The sequence below is a fragment of the Loxodonta africana genome, chromosome 27 (genome assembly GCF_030014295.1).
Source record: "Loxodonta africana isolate mLoxAfr1 chromosome 27, mLoxAfr1.hap2, whole genome shotgun sequence".
Lineage (NCBI taxonomy): Eukaryota > Metazoa > Chordata > Mammalia > Proboscidea > Elephantidae > Loxodonta > Loxodonta africana.
In genome coordinates this window covers 15,086,715-15,108,585 of record NC_087368.1, presented here as the reverse complement: position 1 = coordinate 15,108,585, position 21,871 = coordinate 15,086,715, and the positions used below count along the sequence as shown (strand labels likewise).

General features: G+C 44.2%; 1 protein-coding gene across 4 annotated transcripts in view; it reads left to right on the top strand.

Moving 5' to 3' along the window:
• The window catches only part of RFTN1 (raftlin, lipid raft linker 1), a 238,501-nt gene extending 229,297 nt beyond the window's left edge, over positions 1–9,204 (top strand). For all 4 annotated transcript variants that reach the window (XM_023554948.2, XM_023554946.2, XM_003415792.4 and 1 more), the window contains one exon: positions 7,816–9,204. In XM_023554948.2, the coding sequence (XP_023410716.1) occupies positions 7,816–8,241 (426 nt within the window). In that variant the 3' untranslated portion in view covers positions 8,242–9,204. The remainder of the gene's footprint in view (positions 1–7,815) is intronic.
• The last annotated feature ends 12,667 nt before the right edge of the window (positions 9,205–21,871 follow it).

The following is a 21,871-nucleotide window of genomic DNA, read 5'->3' as shown; positions in this document are numbered from 1 at the left end:
CAGTAACTCCTGCCCAGGTGGTTTTCTTATTCAGTGGTCCTCAAAGGGTGGTCCATGGACCAGTGGTATCAGCATCACCTGGAGGTTGTTATAAACACCATCTTCCTGCCCTCCCCAGATCCACTGAGTCAGAAACTCTGAGGAGGAGCCCAGCAACCTACCCTTTAACACAATCGACTCGATGACAGTGGGTTTTTTTTTTGGTTTTCTTGAATAGTTTAGGGTCCTTTCCAGGTTCACCTGTGGACATCCATTCAAATTTTATCTTTATTGATTTTTAAAAAATAGGCCTGTCAAGGAGCCTTCAGTTCAGTGTAGATCCTTGTTTCTAACAAGCTGAACCAAAGTATCTTTAATGGCAGTTAAATCTGCACCTCTATTAGTTGACCACTCGGCCTAGTAAGTCAAGTGCCTGACCTAGCAGTTGTGTCTTGCCATCATAAAGTCTGAAAGCTGAGGCACTTATTCATTGAGCTGAGCCATTTCAAAGGTGTGTGGCTGCTTCTTTTACTTCCTCTCCTCCCTTCCCTCCAGAGCAAGAGCCCAAAGCCTTTTGCCAAGAATGAGAAGCTAGGAGGGTAGCAACGTTTGAATTCCAGTTCAGCTATTTTCTAGCTATGTGACTTTGGGCAAGTTATTTAACCTCTCTGAACCTCCACAGTTTATGAAATGGTGCTAATAATGCCTATTGAGAGTACTGCTTTGGGGGTTGAGGACATGTGAAACCCTGTCACAGTGCCTGACACAGAGTGGACGTCTCAATATGCATTTGCTCCTCCCTTGGCGGTGTGTGCAGGCTGCCTACCTTCACAACTCTCAGCAGTCAGTTTCTAGATTCTCCACACCTGGATTTTGGCCACTGCCACTTCTCTGCTTCATGAGAACCTCTCCATGCAAAGGAGAGGAGAAAAGGGGGAAACCTGAATCAGAGCCTGCCTGGTCCCTGGCTATGGCCCATATGACTGCTGTGGTGGGATGGGGCCCAGGCAGGCTCTGGAGTTGGTGACATCACCCACAAACTCATCTGAGGACACAGGACACAGCACAGTCCTTAGAAGGACGTTGGCTTTTCAGATTTTTCTGTTATGACATGCAAAGACAGAAAATGTGAGCTACATAGTTCCTGCCCAGCTTAGCACTGACAGTCCCAAATCCTTCTCTACCCAGCAGCCCAGGCAGGTTCCTTAAGGAAGTGGCTGGTGTGCCTCCCACGGACCCTTGGCACAGAGCCTGTGTCCTGTCATATTAGGTCAGCAAAACATGGTCTTCTATAGGAAACTGGATATGGCTGGTATCCAGAGGGAACCACAAGAGTCCAGTTGTTTACTGAGTAAGAGCAACCTCTGAACGAGCAACCTCTGAATGAGTATCTGGGTTTGTATTTAAAAAAAGAATGGCCTTAAGAATGGAAGGCCTGGCAAATGGTGGGCTTGTCCATAATTCTACATTCACAACTGCAGAAGGCGCTATTCCCATAAACCAGTGTGAATGGGGCCCCCCAAGGTGTGTACCACAGCTCTCCTGGAGTCTGAGCCATAGCTTAAAGCAGTGAGGAACAGGAGACTCAGAGAGATTAATAACTTGCCCAAGGTCGCACAGCTAGCGTGTGCCAGAACTGGGATTTGAACCTGGTCTTAGCCACCAACTGTACTATAATTAGCACAAAAAGATCTCATAGCTGAAACAGACTTATCACATTTTTGGCAGAAGTAGCACTTTCTCTGACTTCCTGATAGCTTCCTGCCTCTCGGAGTTCCCTATATGGGCAGTTTTACCCAGCCCTTTTCCAAAAACTAGCAAAATGCAAAGAGGCTCTATTTTGGGACATCCATTTAAAAAAAAAAAAAGGCCCTTCCATTTGGGCAGCTGCATGTCACAAGGTAGCAGTAGATGAACCACGATAAATGGGTGCCCTGAGCCATGGAGGGCTGGCATTAGCTGTGAGTGAGGTCTGGGATCAGTGTCCTCTACAGTGAATTCCATGAGCCTGCTGGGGATTTGGCTGAAGATGGCACCATTGGGGTCCGTGGTACCATTTAGCCTATAGAGTGAGTCCATTGTTGGAAACTTGTAGCTTAGGTGGAGAAAGCTTAATTCAAAGGGAAGTCCGTCAGCCAGAGTATAAGAGAATCACAAACAAGTGTCAAGGGGGAACCCAACATTGTGGGTGGCCTCATTTGGGCATTTGCAAGGAGGCTTGCTGAGGGGAGGACAGGATAAAAGTTAAGTCCTAACTTGCCATGTATTTCACTCCTTTTTTTCTATACTTTAATGGAACATTCAAATTTACTGTCTTGCCTAAACTTGAAACTAAGCCAAACATACTGCCATTGAGTCAATTCCAACTCATGGTGACCCTATAGGACAGAGTATAACTGCCGCATAGGGTTTCCAAGGCTGTAAATCTTCATGGAAGCAGACTACCACATCTTTCTCCCACAGAGAGAATGGTGGGGTTCAAACTGCTGACCTTTTGGTTAGCAGGCAAGTGCTTTAACCACTGCACCACCAGGGCTCTTTCCAAAACAAAAACCCATCACATTGAGTCAATTCTGATGGCTCCTTCCAGTCTTGTCTGAAAAAACAAAAAAACCAAACCTGTTGCCATCAAGTCAATTCCGGCTCTTAGTGACCCTATAGGACACAGTAGAACTGCCCCATAGAATTTCCAAGAAGTGCCTGCTAGATTTGAACTGCCGACCTTTTGGTTAGCAGCCGTAGCACTTAACCACTATGCCACCAGGGTTTCCCAGTCTTGTCTAAAGGGTGTTAAATCCAAGAACCCCATGATGTGTTAAACTGCAGAACCCTGCACATGTTTAGGAGAATGTTTTCCTTGAGGAAATCTAGCTCCACCACTGAAAACTCTGCCAAGGTGGCAGATTTTTTTAAATTTACATAGCACATTTTTGACTTTTCCAGGCAAAGCCTCAGGATTCTTTACAACATGGTCCGGCCTTAAGAAATCATGTCCCATTGATGGCGCAACTGCATTCCTGCGCTCCCCTCTCTAAACCAGTGAGAAGTCGTAGGAACTCAAGGCTCCTTTATTCTTCTTTCAGTCACAGAATGTCTAAGATTTAAGTACATGTTTGGCAAAACCAGTGCGGTGCAACTCTAGTGGAAGGAAATCACAGTGACGGAGGCTTGCACAGCCCTGTGTGCTGTGGGCTGCTGGGCAGCAACTTCTAGGTGACCCAGCACGTGCACCGTCTGCAGGCCCTGATGCTTTTCTTGCAACACCATCCCTTCCAGTTGGGGGTCCTGACTCTGGCCCTCACTTACCCAGCTCTCTCTCCTCTTGGTGTTTCTCTCTCGTTCTTTGTGCCTTTCACAACAGGGCCTGGCATGTCCTGAAAATTTTGTGGCTGCCACCTTCTCAAGTGCACACCACGTGGCTCTCTGGCGTCGTACCTCTGTGAGCACTGGGGACCCAGGGCCCCACAGAGTGGAGAGGCCCCCTCTGAGGTGGAAGCGATCCTGGGTATACTGAGCCCCCAGGATGACAGAGGTCAGAGGGGCTGTGCTTAGGAAGATTGGAGGGACCCTTATGTTTGGGAAGTAGAAGGAAAAAGGGCTGGGGTGCATGGTGGACTATTAGCCCACAGAACACATTGCACAACTCATTTCTGGGCCTCTTCCTGGGTGTTTGCTGTAACACCCATCTTCACATTTCTACTGGTGCTCAAGCTCATTTGCCCATGTTTATTCCAAGAAAACCAAAAATTATAGAACAATATCATTAATATCACACACAAGCAAAATTTTGCTGAAGGTCATTCAAAAACGGCTGCAGTGGTATATCAACAGGAAACTGCCAGAAATTCAGGCCGGTTTCAGAAGAGGACGTGGAACCAGGGATATCATTGCTGATGTCAGATGGATCCTGGCTGAAAGCAGAGAATATCAGAAGGATGTTTACCTGTGTTTTATTGACCATGCAAAGGCATTCGACTGTGTGGATCATAACAAACTATGGATAACACTGCAAAGAATGGGAATTCCAGGACACTTAATTGTGCTCATGAGGAACCTTTACGTGGATCAAGAGGCAGTTGTTCGGACAGAACAAGGGGATACTGATTGGTTTAAAGTCAGGAAAGGTGTGCGTCAGGGTTGTATTCTTTCACCATACCTATTTAATCTGTATGCTGAACAAATAATATGAGAAGCTGGACTATATGAAGAAGAACGGGGCATCAGGATTGGAGGAAGACTCATTAACAACCTGCATTATGCAGATGACACAACCTTGCTTGCTGAAAGTGAAGGGGACTTGAAGCGCTTACTGATGAAGATCAAAGACCACAGCCTTCAGTTTGGATTACACCTCAACATAAAGAAAAAAGAATCCTCACAACTGGACCAATGAGCAACATCATGATAAACAGAGAAAAGATTGAAGTTGTCAAGGATTTCATTTTACTTGGATTCACAATCAACAGCCATGGAAGAAGCAGTCAAGAAATCAAAAGACGCATTGCATTGGGCAAATCTGCTGCAAAGGACCTCTTCAAAGTGTCGAAGGGCAAAGATGCCACCCTGAAGACTGAGGTGCACCTGACCCAAGCCATGGTATTTTCAATTGTATCATATGCATGTGAAAGCTGGACAGTGAATAAGGAAGACCAAAGAAGAGTTGATGCCTTTGAATTGTGGTGTTGGCGAAGAATATTGAATATACCATGGACTGCCAAAAGAACGAACAAATCTGTCTTGGATGAAGTGTGGCCAGAATGCTCCTTAGAGCATGTTGTTAGGAGGGGTGAGTCCCTGGAGAAGGACATCATGCTTGGCAGAGTACAGGGTCAGCGGAAAAGAGGAAGACCCTCTACAAGGTGGATTGACACAGCGGCTGCCACAGTGAGCTCAAACATAACAACGATTGTAAGGATGGCGCAGGACCGGGCATTTTTCATTCTGTTGTGCATAGGGTCGCTGTGAGTCGGAACTGACTCGACGGCACCTAACAACAATTTCAAGCACACAAGCTCCCAAACTGTGTTCCTATGGGGCACTTTGTGTAGTTTTGTCCTCGGCAGGACTTTGGAATTTTCCCCCCTCTTTTCTTCTGTAAATTAATTTCTCTTTCTGGAGATCAACCAGAACTGACATTGCACAATGTACCAATGTCTTGACGTGGTCCAGCCTTAAGAAATCACGTCCCCACTGATGGGGCAACTGCATTCCTGCACTCCCCTTTCTAGCCCAGCGAGAAGTTGTAGGAACTGAAGGTTGTTTCGACTCAAAAACTGCAGGACTTCATTCTGAAATGCAAGTGTAGGCAGCTTGGCTGGGTTCTGTTGTCCTTCCATTCATTCATTCTGCAATATTTTTTGAGCGTCTCCTGTGTGCTGATCACTGTGCAATGTCCCTGGGGATATAGTAGTAAGAAAACAGATGGCATCCCTGACCTCATGGGACCTACATCTAGGGTCAGTAAGGGTAGTGGCAAACATATCTTATATATCATGTGCCAGGCACAGCACTAAGCCCATTGCATGGATTATCACATCATTGCATCCACATAAAAACCTTCTAAGGCCCTTACCTCATGCCATATACAAAAATTAACTTCAAATGCATCAAAGACCCAAATTTAAGAGCTCAAACTGTAAAACTCTTAGCAAAAACATAGGGACAAATCTTCATGACCTTGGATTTGGCTTCTTAAATATGGCACCGAAAGTACGGGCAATAAAAGAAAAATAGATAAATTGGACTTCATGACAATTAAAAATTTTTGTGCATGAAAGGACACTAGCAAATGAGAAAATATTTGCAAATTATATATTGATATCCAAACTATATAATTCATATAACTCAACAACAAAAAGACAAACCAACTTAAAAACGGGCAAAGGATTTGAATAGACATTTCTTGAAAGATGAAATGAGCAATAAACACATGAAAAGATACTCAACACCGAAGGGAAATGCAAATCAAACCCACAATGAGATACCAGTTCACACCTATTAGAATGGCTTTAACTTTTTTAAAAAAATGGAAAATAACAAGTGTTGGCAAGGATGTAGAGAAACTGGAATGCTTCTACGTTGCTGGAGAATGTAACATGGCACAGCCACTGTGGAAACAGTTTAGTGGTTCCTCAAAAAGTTAAAACTAGATTTATCATATGACCCAGCAATTCCCCTCCTGGGTACACACCCAAAAGAACTGAAAGCAGGGACTCAAACAGATACTTGTACGAGAATGTTCACAGCAGCATTTTTCACAAAAGCCAAAAGGTAGAAACAACCCAAGTGTCTATCACCAGATGAATGGATAAACAAAATGTGGCATACCTCTACAATAGAATATTATTTAGCCATAAAAAGGAATGAAATACTAATACGTGTAACGTGGATGAGCCTTGAAAACATTATGCCAAGTGAAGGAAGCCAGACACTTACATGAAATATCTTGAATAGGCAAATAAATACATAGAGACAGAAAGTAGATTAGCGGTTACTAGGGGCTGGAGGGAGGAGGGATTGGAAAATTGTTGTTTAATGGATACAGAATTTCTGTTCGGATGAAGTAAATTTTTGGAAAGATAGTGGTGACGGCTGTACACCATTGTAAATGTAATTAATGCTGCCTAATTTTAATCAGCTAATCAGTACTTTTTTTTTTTAATCAGTACATTTAAAATTTGTTAAAATGGCTTATTTTATGTTATAGATATTTTACCACAATAAAAAAATTAAAACAAAAAGTTAAAAAAAAAAACTCTTTAAGCCAGGGCTTGGTAAAAAAATTTTTTTTTTTTTTTTTTGGTAAGCTACAGCTCATGGGCCAAAACTGGCCTGACGCCGATTTTTATAAATAAAGTTTTATTGGAGCACAGCATGCTGCTTCATTTATGTATTGTCTGTGGCTCCTTTTGTCCAACAACAGTACAGCTAAGTGGTTGTGATGAGACTGTATGGCCCAAAAAGCCTCAAACGTTTACAGGAAGAGTTTGCTGACCTCTGGTCTGAAAAGGGGATAGTTACTATCTATTCTCATAGAATAGGTGAGAAACTGAGGTTGGGGAACCCATTTGGCTGGTGGAGCTGGGACTCCCATTGAGGTAGTCTCCCTCCACAGCTTGAACAAGACCTGGGTTCTAGCCCAGTTCTGTTACGGACTGCATCACTTGGGCCTCTTAAGCCTCTGCTGGCTTCCCTGTCCCTGGGGAAACACTCAGGTGCAAGTCAGACTACCGGGAAGCAGCCTCTGAGGTGGAGGTTTGGGTGCAGTTTTTTAGGGAGAGTGCATAGGAACATCTGTGGAGGAAGGGAGTAAGCAGAGGGAGAAGTCAGCTGCGATGCAGTCCCAACAGTGGCCTTAGCCAGTTCCCCAGGTAGCTCTGGAGCTAGGATGGCCTTTCAATTTTCTGACCCCGGCCTGGACCAGTCACTGGCTGTGGGCTTGCCCTAGGAAGGGAGGGTGACCTTAGGTGAGGTGGCAGGGCTCTCCTGCGGACAGGAGCTCAGCTGTGGGCACTCAGGAAGGGCAGGCTCACATCCCCTCTCCCTTTCCCATGTGGGCCTTTGCTGTGGGGCCAATTAGAAGCAGCACACACGCCTGCAGAACCCTGAGCCCACATCTACAGTAAAGCCATGAGCGGCACTGAACAGATTCATGGTGGGGGGGACGAGGTGTGTGGGGCTGTGATATTAGTCTTGTGTCTCTACTGCTCGCTGGAGGAATTCTGGGAATTGTGTGTCTTTACTCAGAGACGAGACTCAGGTGTGAATGCAGACAGGCTGCCAGGTGATGCTCTGGATTGACGGAGGCGGCGTTTATTTATCCTCTCTGATTTCTAGTTTCAGTGGCGATTCTCCCGAGAAGAAATGCACAGCAGGCAGATGAGGAAGTCCAAAGGTAAACTCGGCGCCAGAGGCAAACGACAGGCCGAAGAGAACGAGAAGAACTTAGAAGACCAGTTTTCCAAATCTGGAGACATGGGAAACTGTGTGCTGGGGCATCAGGAGAATGGGGTTCCAGGGGAGGAGGAGGGCATGGTTTCTGAGGGGATGGGCATCTCTGACCAGGAGGTCAAGGGAGACAGGCTGTGTCCTGACAGCGGGCTCGGCAGTGGGGGCATGGGGGACCCCGTGCAGAACGGCCCTGCTAGTCCCAGCAGGGCCCAGGTTGGGGGCTGCACTGGGCCCTCTGATCCAGGAGAGCATGGCAGGGATGGCAGTCCTGAGGAAGTCACTGGAGAGCCTGCCGCACCAGAAGACAACTGAGTCCTAGGCAGTTTGCTCTGAAGCCAGACAAGCTGCCGACCTGAGGGACCTTTCTGGGAGCTGGCTGAGGGGCGGGTCTGTCCTGGCATTGTGTGTTACCCTTTGGCTTGGCTTGATCTCTCCTTGTGAGTCTCCCCGGCCCTCCAAGGGCTGGGTCCTGACAGTGTTGGTTCTTGCACATCCATTTGAAGTATATGGTGATGCCCCAGTGTTAAGAGCATGGGCCAAGCACTGCTCCTGGACCCCCAAGCCCTGGCTCCACGCCTCCTGTGGGAGGGTCTGAACCACCCAGTGCCTGTGTCTACCCTGAAGAGCCTCCAGGGAACATTTGGGTCAAATCCTTGGACCTCCCTGGCTATACACCGAGTCTGTGTCCTCTCCCACACCCTGACGAGGCAGTGTCGGGTCTCTGCTGCTTTTGGCAGTTGCTTGGTGACTTGTTATACCTGGAGAGCCCTGTCAGCCACCCTTCTCCACCTAAACCCTCAGACCCTGCTGCTTTGGCAAAGACACTGGGAGGGGAGGTGCCCTGCCTCCCAGCTTTTCTTAAAGTTTTCCCGTAGATACTGGTTATCTGGAAATGAAGAGGTAGTTCTGCTTGCATACTGCTCTTGCAGAATGCCCCAGAAAGTATTCTGTGTTAGTATTAATGCCAAAAATTTTTAAAGGTTTTGTATTCACCACATCCTATGAACACGCGTTATTTCCTGTCATTTTGGGGCATCCCAATTGGGTGATTGCCCTTGTTGTGTGCTATTTTAATCAGTGTATCATTGGCCAACTTGTTATGTATGCTGTGTCTATCATGTGTTTATATTGTCCAGAAAGTATTTTAAGGCTTTAAGTAGATCCAACTGGTGAACCTTGGAGAGATACCACAGATTGTCTTGACCAAAAACAATAGCCTGTCTCTTCTTTCTTCTTTAGTTACTTAAAGCAATAAACCATCTCTGAGTTAGTGCATTTTGCGTATTGCTTATTTACTGTGTCACACGGAAAACTTCTGGCCTGAGGTCCAAAGGTCTAAGCCCCAGAGTCCCCATTCACTTCTTTAAAAAAATTTAAATAGACTTTATTTTTTAGCACAGTTTTACATTTATGGAAAAATTGAGAAGCTAGAGCTCTCTCGTGCTTTCCACTGTTGTCCCTATTATTAACATATTAGTGTGGTACCTTTGTTGTAATTCATGAGCCAATATTGATACATAATTATTAATTAAAGTCTATACTTTATTCAGATTTCCTCGGTTTTTACCAGTGTCCTTTTCTGTTCCAGGATCCCATCCAGAAAAACATGTTACGTGTAGTTGTATGAATTTTTTATTGCTGCTGTAACAAGATTACTACAAACCTAGTGGCTTAAAACAACACAAATTTATTCCCTTAACAGTTCTGGAGATCAGAAGTCTAAAATGGATTTGTAAGCCTGGGTTCCTTCTGGAGGTTCTGGGGGGTGTCGGGGGGAATCAGTTTCCTTGAGGCTGCCTGCATTCCTTGGCTTGTGGCCCTTTTCTCCTTCCTTAAAGTCAACCGCATAGCATCTTTTCTCCTCTTTGACTTCTGCTTCCACACTCATATCTGACTGTGGCCCTCCTCTGCCCTTGTAAGGACCCTCTGATTACAATGAACCCACCAGGATAATTGCTGCATCTCAAGATACTCTATTTAGTCACATCTGCAAAGTCCCTTTTGCCATGTTTGGTGGCAAGGGGACAGTATGCAGCCTACCACTGTTGTCATGTCTGTTAATGCTGTTGAGTTGATTCTGACTCATGGCAACCCAATGTGCAGAGTAGAACTGCTCCATAGGGTTTTCAAGGCTGTGACCTCTTGGAAGCTAGACCTATCTTTCAAGGCTCTGCTTAACCGTGATAGTTTCCTTGTTTTTGATCACTTTGATGTGTACTGGTCAGTATTTGGTAGGGCATTCCTCTACTGAAATTTGCCTGATGTTTTTCTCATGATCAGACTGGGGATATGGGTTCTTGGGAGGAACACCAAAGAGGTAAAGTGCCATTTTCATCACATCATATCAAGGGCACATACTCTCAACATGATTTATCACTGTCGATGTTGATCACCTGACTAAGATAGTGTTTTTCAGGTTTCTCCACTATAAAGCTACTCTTTCCCCCTCTTTCTATAGTTGACTCTTTGGCAGGAAGTCACTGCGCACAGCCCAAAATTAAGGAGTGGAGTGTTATGCTCCCCCTCCTTGAGTATAGATTATCTACATAAATTACTTGGAATTCTTCTGCATGGGAGATTTGTCTCCTCTCCCATTTGTTTAGTCATTTTTTACATCCGTATGAATTCATGGGTATTTGTTGTATACTTTGGGTTACAGGAAACCCTGGTGGTGTAGTCGTTAAGTGCTATAGCTGCAAACTAAAAGGTTGGAGGTTTGAATCCACCAGGTGCTCCTTGGAAACCCCATGGGGCAGTTCTACCCTGTCCTATAGGGTCGCTATGAGTCGGAACCGACTCAACAGCAATGGGTTTGGCTTTTTGGAGGGGGTTATAAGCCAATATTTTATTTTGTTGCCCAAATTGTTTCAGCTTTGGCCATTGGGAGCTCTTTCAGTTGGCTCCTATGCCCCTTGGAGAAACCCCCATGAATGTAGGATTTGGTTTTTGTTTGTTTCCTTCCTCACCTGACCCTACTAGATGCTCCAGGCCTCCTTTGTATAATTTCTTTGCTAGTCCTAGAATCAGCCATTTCTCCAGCTCTGGTCCCTTTTTATTGGAGACCAATTTTAGAAACCAAGATCTGGGTGCTAGATGTGCTCATTGCTACTGGAGTGTTACTACTTGTAGGAGGTCTCAGCTGACAGAGAAGGAAATCCATGTGTCTGTACTAACCATGTATATCAATATCACATATCTATAAATATTTCTAGGAGTCCCCGAGTAGCGTAAGTGGTTAACCACTAGACTATTAGCTGAAAGGTTGGTGGTTGAAACCCATCCAGATGTGCTTCAGAAGTCAGGGCTGGGAATCTGCTTCTGAAAGGTCAGAGCCTTGAAAACCCTATGGAGCAGTTCTACTCTGCACACATGGGTCCCCATGAGCCAAAATCTACCAAACGGCACTAACGACAGTAACAAATATTTCTACATGCATCAATCTATAAAGGTAAACACAAGGTCATATATCTCCAATTCTAATCCATTACCACATGGATTATTCTAGTCTCCCCTTGCTTGTTGGTCATTCACTTTTTATAAGTTTCTAACTCCTGGCATCGTGAAGATTTTGGATAAGAAAATCAGCCAGCTGAGCATGCTGTGCTTTCATGTCATTTGTAGAAAGAAGATGGACAGTGGGATTGAGATGCCACCAGGTGAGTGGTACCACCGCCTCGCACTGCCTGGAAGACCAGCCCATGGTGGAGAAAAATACCCTTTTAAGACAAAAAAAAAAACCCAAACCAGTTTCTAAGCATGTGTCCAGGCCCTTCAGTAAATTATTTAATGAGGCAAGTCTTTCCCTGTTGGCAATTTTATTAAATAAAACCCATTCGTAATGTATTTGTAGACAGCAGAATTGAAAATCTTTATACAACCACATTGTGTAGTTGGCTTCTCCGGATTTTTAACAAACTTCCACCCCCAGAGCTCACCTAGAAATGCTGGAGGCCCTGTTCAAAGAGAAGAAAACTGTTTTTAAATGACATTTCCCACAATTACGTCGTTGTGTGCGGCTGAGTCAGTTTCAACTCATAGCAACCCTACAGGACAGAGTAGAACTGCCTCATAGAGTTTCCAAGGCTATAAATCTTTAAGGAAGCAGACTGCCACATCTTTATCCTATGAAACAGCTGGTGGGTTCAAACCACCAACTTCAACCACTGTGCCACCTCAGGTCCTTAGTCCCACAAGTATACTCAGTTATTAATATTTACGCAGCATTTTGACTTAATAAAAATACCTCAATGCATGACTTAAAGAATCACTTTTTTTTTTTTTTTTTTAATTAATGCTGCTGAGCATCAGACTGGGACAAAACAATGCTCTCCTGTCACGACTTTGAAAAGCAGACAATCCCAGGCCCATCCTCCAGGTGGAAGGCCTTAAATCACGCAGTTTGGGGTGCATTTCTCAGTAGTGAAATAACATTACATTGGCTATATATTGCAGGGGGGAAAAAAGGTGACTGTAACTAATTTGAATTCCATAGGGAGTTTGGCCCTAGAGTCGGACTAATAAATAATGCCTGAAGCTCTTGTTTTTACCCCATCGACACCACTGCTGGCAAAGTACGTCTACAGCAATGGTTCTCAAATTGGCCGCAACTTGGAATCCCCTGGGGAGCTTTAAAAAAATACTGATGCCCAGGTCTCAGCCCAGAAGACTGGTCTGGAAAGTGGCCTGAGCATCGGGATTTTTACAAGCTCTCTGGGTGACAGCCACTGGCCACAGGGTCTTTATTAATTGAATCCACAGCTTGTTCCTTTTGAAATGAGATGCTTTTTACCAATGGTCAACAGCCAAGCTTTTAAAACCTAACCCAGCATCCTGCATGTGCATTTCAAGTGGAGGGATTCCTGCTGGCCATTCCCCCCTCCCCTCCCCCCGCCCGCCATGTGATTGCTGATAGAGTAAAAAAACATCGTTTGTAACCAGTGAAAGCTACAAAGACCCGGAGCGTTTGGCCAGGCTGGTGGTGCGTGTGGTGGTAAGTCTTTGGGCTGCAGCTGTGACAGCAGGTCTGGAAAGAGCAGGGAGTTCTGGGGGTGATCAGGTAATGGCAGTGGGGATCTACATGACAGCTATAGGCTTCCTGCCACAGGGCAGTCTGGTGGGATGTCCCAGGGAGTCTGAAGGACCCAAATAAGGGAAGCCAAGTGCAGCCTCCCAGAGAGAAGAGACTGCCTTGGAGGGTTTGGTAGTTCTTCAGCCCAGTCAACTGCCCGCAGAAGGAGGTATTTAGGGAGATAAAGAATCTCTCTTGGAAACAAAAGAGATGTTCCTATGAATCTGTGGCTGAATTCAGATTCTAAGTCCATTTCTTCTCCCACTAGCAAAGTGTTTTAAAGTCCCACTCCTAATCTTTAGAGGTTGAGTTTCTGCAGGAGTAGGTAGTGGGTGGAGTCTGGCATCACTCTCAGGGCAGTAAAGAGAGGGCAGGGCTCAGGCTGAATTCTTATCAAATCTGCTTAAAGAAATACTCCAGTGCATGCGTTTATAAGGTCAAAGTACTGGCATATGAAGAGCCTGAGAGAACCCATGTCAGTGAAGTGGTAGGACTGTTTTATATGGAGTTTGGTGCAATGGAAGAGTCCAGGTGAGTTTTGGAATGGGACAGAACTGGTTAGAACACTAACTGTACACACTTGACATGTGTGACCTCTTGTTAATTTCTTCCCATTGCCAAGCATCAGTCCATGTGTGAGATGGGGCTAATGATACCACTCAGTGGATGTTTATGAGGACTGATAAGATGTGTGAAGTGCTTGGCCCGTGGTGAGCACCCTCTGGGCAGCAGACAGTCATAATGCTGACAGGTCATAACTTGGCAGACTGTTGGTACTCACCCAATGTCCACAGCTCTCTACATTTCCCAGTCTGGGGCCACTTGACTGGGTTCTAGCCAGTAGGACATGAACAGATGTGATGTAAAAACACCCCGTGCGCCCCCAGCCCTCTCTTCATCTCCAATGCCCTCGGCATATTTCAAGATGCACCATGACATGAGTGCTGCATAAATCTTTGCCGTGCTAATCCACTGCAATTTTGAAGTTATATTAAAGCATAATATATATCCCATCCTGACTAACAGAAATGCTGTGGTATTTAATTTAGTACAGAGCCCTGGTGGTGCAGTGGTTAAGAGCTATGGCTGCTAACCAAAAGGTTTAACAGTTCAAATCCATCAGCTGCTCCTTGGAAACACCGTGGGACAGTTCTACTCAGTCCTATAGGGTCGCTATCAGTTGGAATTGACTCAAAGGCAACAGGTTCAGTTCAGTTAGTTTGGTACTATGGTGCACAGTTTATATATAAAACGTTAATTTACTTAGTAGCTTATAAGTAGCAAAAAATAAACATTAGCCCAATTCTGGTCTGAATTTTTTCATATCTCCAAATTGGTCATACTTTCAGTACCGTTACTGATGTTTGATGAGGCCAGCTTCAAAAAAAAACATTAGAAGGATCCTACTTTGGTGAGTAGTGTCTGGGGTCTTAAAAGCTTATGAGCAGCCATCTGAGACATGTCTGCTGGTCCCACCCCATCTGGAGCAAGGGAGAATGAAGAAAACCAAAGATACAAGGGAGAGATTAGTCCAAAGGACTAACGGACCACAACTACCACAGCCTCCACCAGACTGAGTCTAGCTCAACTAGATGGTGCCCGGCTATCACCACTGACTGCTCTGACAGTGCTCACAGTAGAGGGTCCCAGACATAGTTGGAGAAAAATGTAGAACAAAATTCAAGTTCATAAAAAAAGACCAGACTTAACTGGTCTGATGGAGACTGGAAAAGCCCTAAGAATATGGCCCCTGGATACCCTTTTAACTCAGTACTGAAGTCACTCCTGAGGTTCACCCTTCAGCCAAAGATTAGAGAGGCACATAAAACAAACAATAATACACATAGCTCAACCATGTCTACCAGACTAAATGGGCACACCAGCCCAGGGGCAAGTTCGAGAAGGCAGGAGGGGACAGGAAAGCTGGATGAATGGAGATGGGGAACCAAGACTGACAAGGGGAGAGTGTTGACACGTCACGGGGTTGACAACCAATGTCGAAAAACAGTATGTGTGTTAATTGTTTAATGAGAAACTAATTTGCTCTGTAAACTTTACCTAAAGCACAATTAAAAAACACAACAAAACATGAGGAGGAGGAGGCATTCTAACTCATTTCCTGTAAGCGCACTTTATCAGCACTCTAAACATTAATCATGGTCTGATCTAAACCGCAAAGCGTCTTTCAGGAACAGCTCTCAGACACAGCAGCACTTATTAGCAGGAATACGTTGAGTGGAAACTCATCACTCACGCCACACATTCAGGTGGCGCTCGTCCCCACTGGGGGCCCTGTGCTAGGCCCCAGGGCCACTGCAGGCATCAGCTCTGTCCTGGTGGCTCTCCATGCTGACTATCTCCAACAGGCCAAGAGGAGCAGCATGGGGTTAAAGATAAAGTCATGAAGGTGGCAGCAAGAGGGGAGGGCCGCGAAGGCCTGGGGTACACACAGGCAGCCCTGAGGAGCTCAGCACTGACTCCCATTGTATCAGTGGGTCCTATCTCCAGGTCCTGACGGAAATGCTACTTTGTGAGCAGTGCAGGGTGGGCCCCTGGTGCTGAGCACTGTGTCCGCTCAGTGACCTTCCAGAATGACTGAGGCAGCTTTCCAGGGAGAGCCTGGGCTTCCTGTACCTGGCTCCCAGAGTCTGGAACAGGGAAACGTGTGGACGTCAGACCTAAGGACAAGACTCAGCCAGCCTCTGGCTGGGATTTCTGAGGTGGGTGTTGCCAGAGGAGGAAGCAAAGCAGTGTTTACCACAGGTTCCTGTTGATAACCATCATTTCTGTGGCCAGAGTATGAAAACTAAGCCTGGCTGGAGACAGCTGGCTCTCTGAACCTGGCCGGTGCCTGCTTCGCCAGCCCCTGCAAAGAAGAGTGGCGAAGCATCTCATCTTCCTCCAGCAGAGGCAGCCAGGCTGCTGAGAGACCTGTGTGTTCATGTGAGTACGTGGGCCTCAACTATTCATTACACAGGTAGGTATATGTTCCTTCACTCCTACACCACTGTACTGGGCGCTGGGAAGACCCAATCCTGGCCTCCTTGGAGCTTACAGTCTAGCTGAAGAGATGGACATTAAATAGCTGCACCCATAGTGCAACTGTGGTAAGTGCTATGGAGAAGTTCAGGATGCCCTGAGGGCACATAATGGGGAGACCTAAGTTTGTTAGGGAGGGCTTCAGAGAGGAAGTCAGAGTTTAGGCTGAGAGCTGAAAAATGAGAAAATGAGCAGTCAGACCATATGAAGGAGGCAGTGTACCTAGGGGTTAAGAGCACCCCTAATTAGAATCCTGACTTCACCACTTACCAGGTGTGTGGCCTTCGGCAATTACTTAACCACTCTGTGCCTCAGTTTCCTTATCTGTAAAATGGGGATAGGAGTTGTCCAAATTAAATGAATACATGCAAGTGCTTAGAGACTAGCTGGCACACAGCAGTACTGTATTAGTGTCACAGGTAAGGAGCAAGAATAGGAGGAATTCAAGGGAAGGCTCTGAAGAAAGCAGCTTGTCATGTTCAAGTAATTAAAAGAAGTCCATTAAGGCAGGTTTGCCAGGTGAGGGGAAGGGAGGCAGGGGACAAAATAGTAACAATGAAGTTAGAGTTGGGCAGGGGCCAGATGAGGCCCGGCCTCATGAACCTCAGTAAGGATTTTGGTCCTCAAGGTAAGAGTCATGCAAAGCCACTGGTCAGTTTCAGGCAGGGAAATAACATCAGCTTTGTGTTTCGAAAAGACCCCTCTGGCTGCAGAGTGTGAATGCTGTGTAGGGGGCCTAGAGAAGGTACAAAGACACAAGACGCCAGTGCTTCAGACCAGGTGGGGAGTGCTGGTGGCTTGCACCTCGGTGGAGAGGGAGAGAAGGAGATGGATTTGGGAGTTACTTAGGAGCAAAAATTGACAAAGATTTAGTGATTGATTGGGGAACGAAGAACGTGTTGATGCTACCAAGAGTACCAGACCCAGAGCGGTATTATCTTTACCAAAGATATTTCCTCAGAGTAATAAACACTCCAGTGATATTGCCATTGTTTGGAACTTCAGACCCTCTCTTATGGATTAGTTTTCAGGACTTGAAGAAGGAAAGCCATTGTAGATGACCAATTCAACATTATTAAGCCAAGCTGCTAAAACATTGAGCCTTGATACCTTCTTGGTACCTTCCTTAAGACCCCATGAACTATGTCTGCCATTCTGGGGGAGGGGGAGTTGTTGGGAAACAAGCAGTTGATGGGAGATGTGCCAGGGTATGGCCTGTGGTAGCACAAAGGGAAATGTCTGCCTTAGGTCTGAGGAGCAAGATCTGAGTAGCAGAGCCTGAGTTCTGCCCCCAAAACAACCTTTAATGGTGATGCTGGCAATTCCAGCCATGCCTTCAGCCAGGATCCATGATGAACTCCCCTGGTTGTCAACTGTGAGAACTGTTGTCTTGAAAATGGAGCAAAGGGCTTTATTTACTCCAGAGATAGTTTAAAAACATGGATACCATTTTGGTTGACTGGTGAAGAAAAGTTTTTCACCCTATAACTAAAGCAGTAAAACTGACACTTTGGTCATTAAGTTTGGTATGGCTTTGGCTTTTTCTGCTGTTTCTAGATAATAGAAAGGTTTAATGCTGGTAAGAAGTACATTTCACTTATTAGGGTAAGCATCAAAATACTTCCTGTAATAGCCTCTATGTTCATAAAACTTCAGTCCTCGGCATCTCCTATCTTGTGTTTCTTCAATGAAAAGAACAAGAAAATTATCTTAGAAGGAAAGACAACTGGCTCACCAATTTCTGACAAACAAAATACCTAACTTAGCAATTGTCTAAAACTCTTTTCATGAAGCCAGGGAACTATCAATTCAGCCCTTGTCACTGGCAAGTTCACCTTAAGCCCCAGTAGGCAAATGCTATCCGTTTTATTTTTTACTAATGGTGATTCCACCATTTCTCTTGGGCCCCTGACTCCAGAATTTAATCAGCTGTGAAGTCCTCTACGTCAAACCAGACTTTTCCCTTGCTTCAGTCCAAAACAATTTCTTCTTATTCCGTCAACACTGGAGATGCAAACTGAACGGTCACTGCAGCAATTGATCAAATGTTTGAAGGCAGGTAAGATACTCCTTAGTCATCTCTCATCAGAATGGGCAACCTCCACTCCCTTGATCTCTAAGGCCTGTTTTTCCATCACGAAATTGTAGAATGGTAAAGCCGAAAGGGATTTTAAATTACATAGTCCTACCCGCTTGACAGATGAATTAAATAGGTTATAGGGAGAAATGGAATGAGTCATACAGGAAGCAAGTGATAAAATGGGGACAATTTAGGAGGTCTCTTGATGCCTGGCACTGTGTTCTTTCCACAGCATATGGCCAACCGAGCTTTCTCTCGTTTTTTTGTTTCTTCTCTCTAGGCTCCATAGTCTCTTGGAAGGCCTAGTTTCAATTTAAAAAAAAAAAAAAAAAAAAACTTCTCACTCAAGTGGAATGAGCTGGTGAAGGAGTGTTCTGATTAATGGAGTCTCTCCAAAGAAATGGAGAACTCACCCTTTTAGTGGTAGGGAATATTTTGGAAGGAGCCTGCAGCTAAGAGTGTGTGGAGAGAAAGCCCTCGAAGCTGAGAGGAAGGAGACCAAGTTTCCCAGGCCTGGCTTTATTACTACCATGCCATGTGACCTTGGGCCAGCCATCTAACTCCTCCCTCTCGTTTCCCTTATTGGTAAAATGGTGACAGCATCATTCACTGACTACTTCACAGAAGTACTATGGGATAATCTTATGAGATAAAACAAAGTACTCTTCAAATGCCAAATACTGCTGCAGTGGTCAACTGATAGGAGAGCTCCAACCAAAATCCAGATTGCCACTGAATGCAGGTTAATCCCAGAATTGCTATTTTCCATCACTTTCCCTTTATAATGTGAAATCATATGGCTATGCATAAGATCTATTTGTGTTTAACCTAGAGATGAAAGAAAAGGTGGTAAAGAAAATACAGAATACACTAAAAAGCTACAATAATTCAAACAGTGTGACATCAGAGCAGGAACACATAAGTAGACCTGGGAAATTTCTATCAGTAGATAGAAATTTAGAATGTGATAAAGGAGACATTTCAGATCACTGGGGGAAACACAGACTATTTGATAAATGGTACTGAGCAACTGGGGAGCCATATGGAAAAAGTCAGATCCCTACTCTCCATCAGGTACAAAAATAAATCCCCAGTGGATTAAACAGTATCAGAAAAAAATATATCCATAAAAGCCAAGAGAAAAGACTGAAATATATGACTATATATAAACGTAAAACTCTGGTATAAGTTACAACAAACGGAATTCAGGGACAAGTAATACACTGGGAAAAAATATTTGTAGGCATATAAAAGACAGGACGCACATTCATTCTGTTTTCAAAAAGAGTTATAAATCAGTAAGACATTGGGACATAAAATGTGAATACATTATTCTCAAAAGAAAAAAAAATGGTTTTAAAAAAATTTTTACAAAGACAATGCTAGGGACAAATCAGGAAATTGTTAATTTTTTAAAAAAAATTCTTCTTTCACCCGACTAGGGGGGAAAAAAGTTTAAAGACTGAGAATATCTGGTATTGGCAGGAAGGTGGGGAAATGAGTACTTTTAGACCCTGTTAAGAATGTCCATTTATTAGGCATTTAATAGGGTAATTTAATAGGGTAACTTGGCAATATCAGTCCATTTAAAAGGCACATCCTCTTTGAGTCAGAAACAATACTTCTGTTAATTCTACAGGAATACATATGAGCACAAAAATTATATGTACAAGTTTGTTCACTGCAATATTGTTTCTAAAAGGCAAAAAGTGGGGAGAACCTAAATGTCCATCATAGAGAGATAAGTGTATGAAGAGTACACATCCCTAATTTGGAGTGTTAAAAGGGAGAGATACACAGGCACACGAATCTGTATATGCATAAAAGGTCAATACACTGTAAAATGTCTGACAGGGTATCTAGCAAGCTCTTTATACAATAGGTATCTTCTAGGCAGAGGAGTGGGATGGAGAAGAACAGGACTTCTGCGTTGAATGTACATACCGTATGTATGTATGTATACAAAGGACATGCTACATTGCATGAATCTGCTGCAAAAGTCCTCTTTCGAGTGTTAAAAAGCAAAGATGTCACTTTAAAGTCTAAGGTGCGCCTGACCCAAGCCATGGTATTTTTAATCGCCTCATACGCATGTGAAAGCTGAACAATGAAAAAGGAAGACGGAAGAAGAATTGATGGCTTTGAATTACAGTGTTGGAAAAGAATATTGAATCTACCATGGACTGCCAGAAGAACAAACACATCTGTCTTGGAAAAAGTACAGCCAGCGTGCTCCTTCGAAGTGAGGATAGCGAGATTTCATCTCACGTACACTGGACGTGTTATTAGGAGGGACCAGTCCCTGAAGAAGGACATCATGCTTGGTAAAGTAGAGGGTCAGTGAAAAAGAGGAAGACCCTCAATAAGATAGGACTGCCACAGTGACTGCCACAACGAGTTCAAAGACAGCAATGATTATGAGGATGGCACAGGAGTAGGCAGTGTTCTGTTCTGTTGTACATAGGGCCTCTATTAGTCAGAGCTGAGTTGACGGCACCTAACAACTGTGTTATTTAATTTTTTACGATCATATTCATCAGGTAATTTTAAAAGACCAAAGGAATAGACAAAATCTTACTATGCTCAAGCATAGCAAAATGAGGCAAGGGGATGAAGTAGGAAGAGAATACGTTAGGCTGATGGGATCTTGCAGGGCCTTTGAGACCTTAGAACAGACCTGATCAAGATGGCTGCTCAACTAGGAAAGTCTGGACCTGTGAACACAAAACATTTTAAAATGCCTGCCTTGATTTGATGATGGGTGAGTAGGTATCTTTATATGTCATCACCGCGGCTTACTATTTATGCACATATTAGGAAAGAGTAATATTAAAGATGAGATATGTCACCATTTCTCTAAGGAAGAACAGCATACGTCTTTTTCATTTAAAATAAAATAACAGCTGTCAGGTTAAATTATCAGTATATGCTCATCTGCAGTATCCAGGAATGAAGGAAATTGCTGTTTTCCATTCAGAAAGAAAAAAAGTCTCAGACACTACTGGCTCAAGGCCACGAGTACGACTTCTCCTGCTACCCTCTCCCCTCCTTTCCACCCAGAGGTATCAGCACTCCCACGACTTGCCCAGTCGTCCATCTTCTATAGCTTCTCTTTCATCCGATAATAGTTGCAAAAAAACATTTTTTTCCCACAGCATTTTCAGTTTCAATCTTGCAGAAATGTCCTCTGTATTTAATATGCTTTCTAGAAGATAGTTCTTATCATAAAAAGAGTGCCCCAAAGTATCTAACTTGCTCCTAAAGATAACCTTTGTCTTAAACCTTCCTATCTTCAGTTTCTAGAACAGTTTGTAGAACAGTGTCCACACACAACAGATGATCAATAAATAACAGCTAATCAATTCGTCATCAAGAAAATGTTGTCACTTCCCTGACTGGAGTTCCACTGAATGACTCTTTCACAGATTTTCATACAATCAGCTGTTATTCTCTTGCCTTAAAAAACTAACCGTAGTTAAGTAAGTAGTATTATGTTGATGTTAATTTCTTAGTTTCGAGAAATATATCGTGGTTATATAAGATATTAACATTTGGGGGAGCTGGGTGGCGGGTTATGGGAACTCAGTACTATCTTTGTAACTCTTTTGTAAATCTAGAATTATTTCAAAGTAACAAGTTTAAAGCAAAAAACAACCAATGAGCAAAAAACCATGGAACTCTCGACTCCACTTAACTTTCCAGCTACAACAGATGCCATTTTTCTCCTTCCCTTTACAGCAAAAGTCTTGACAATT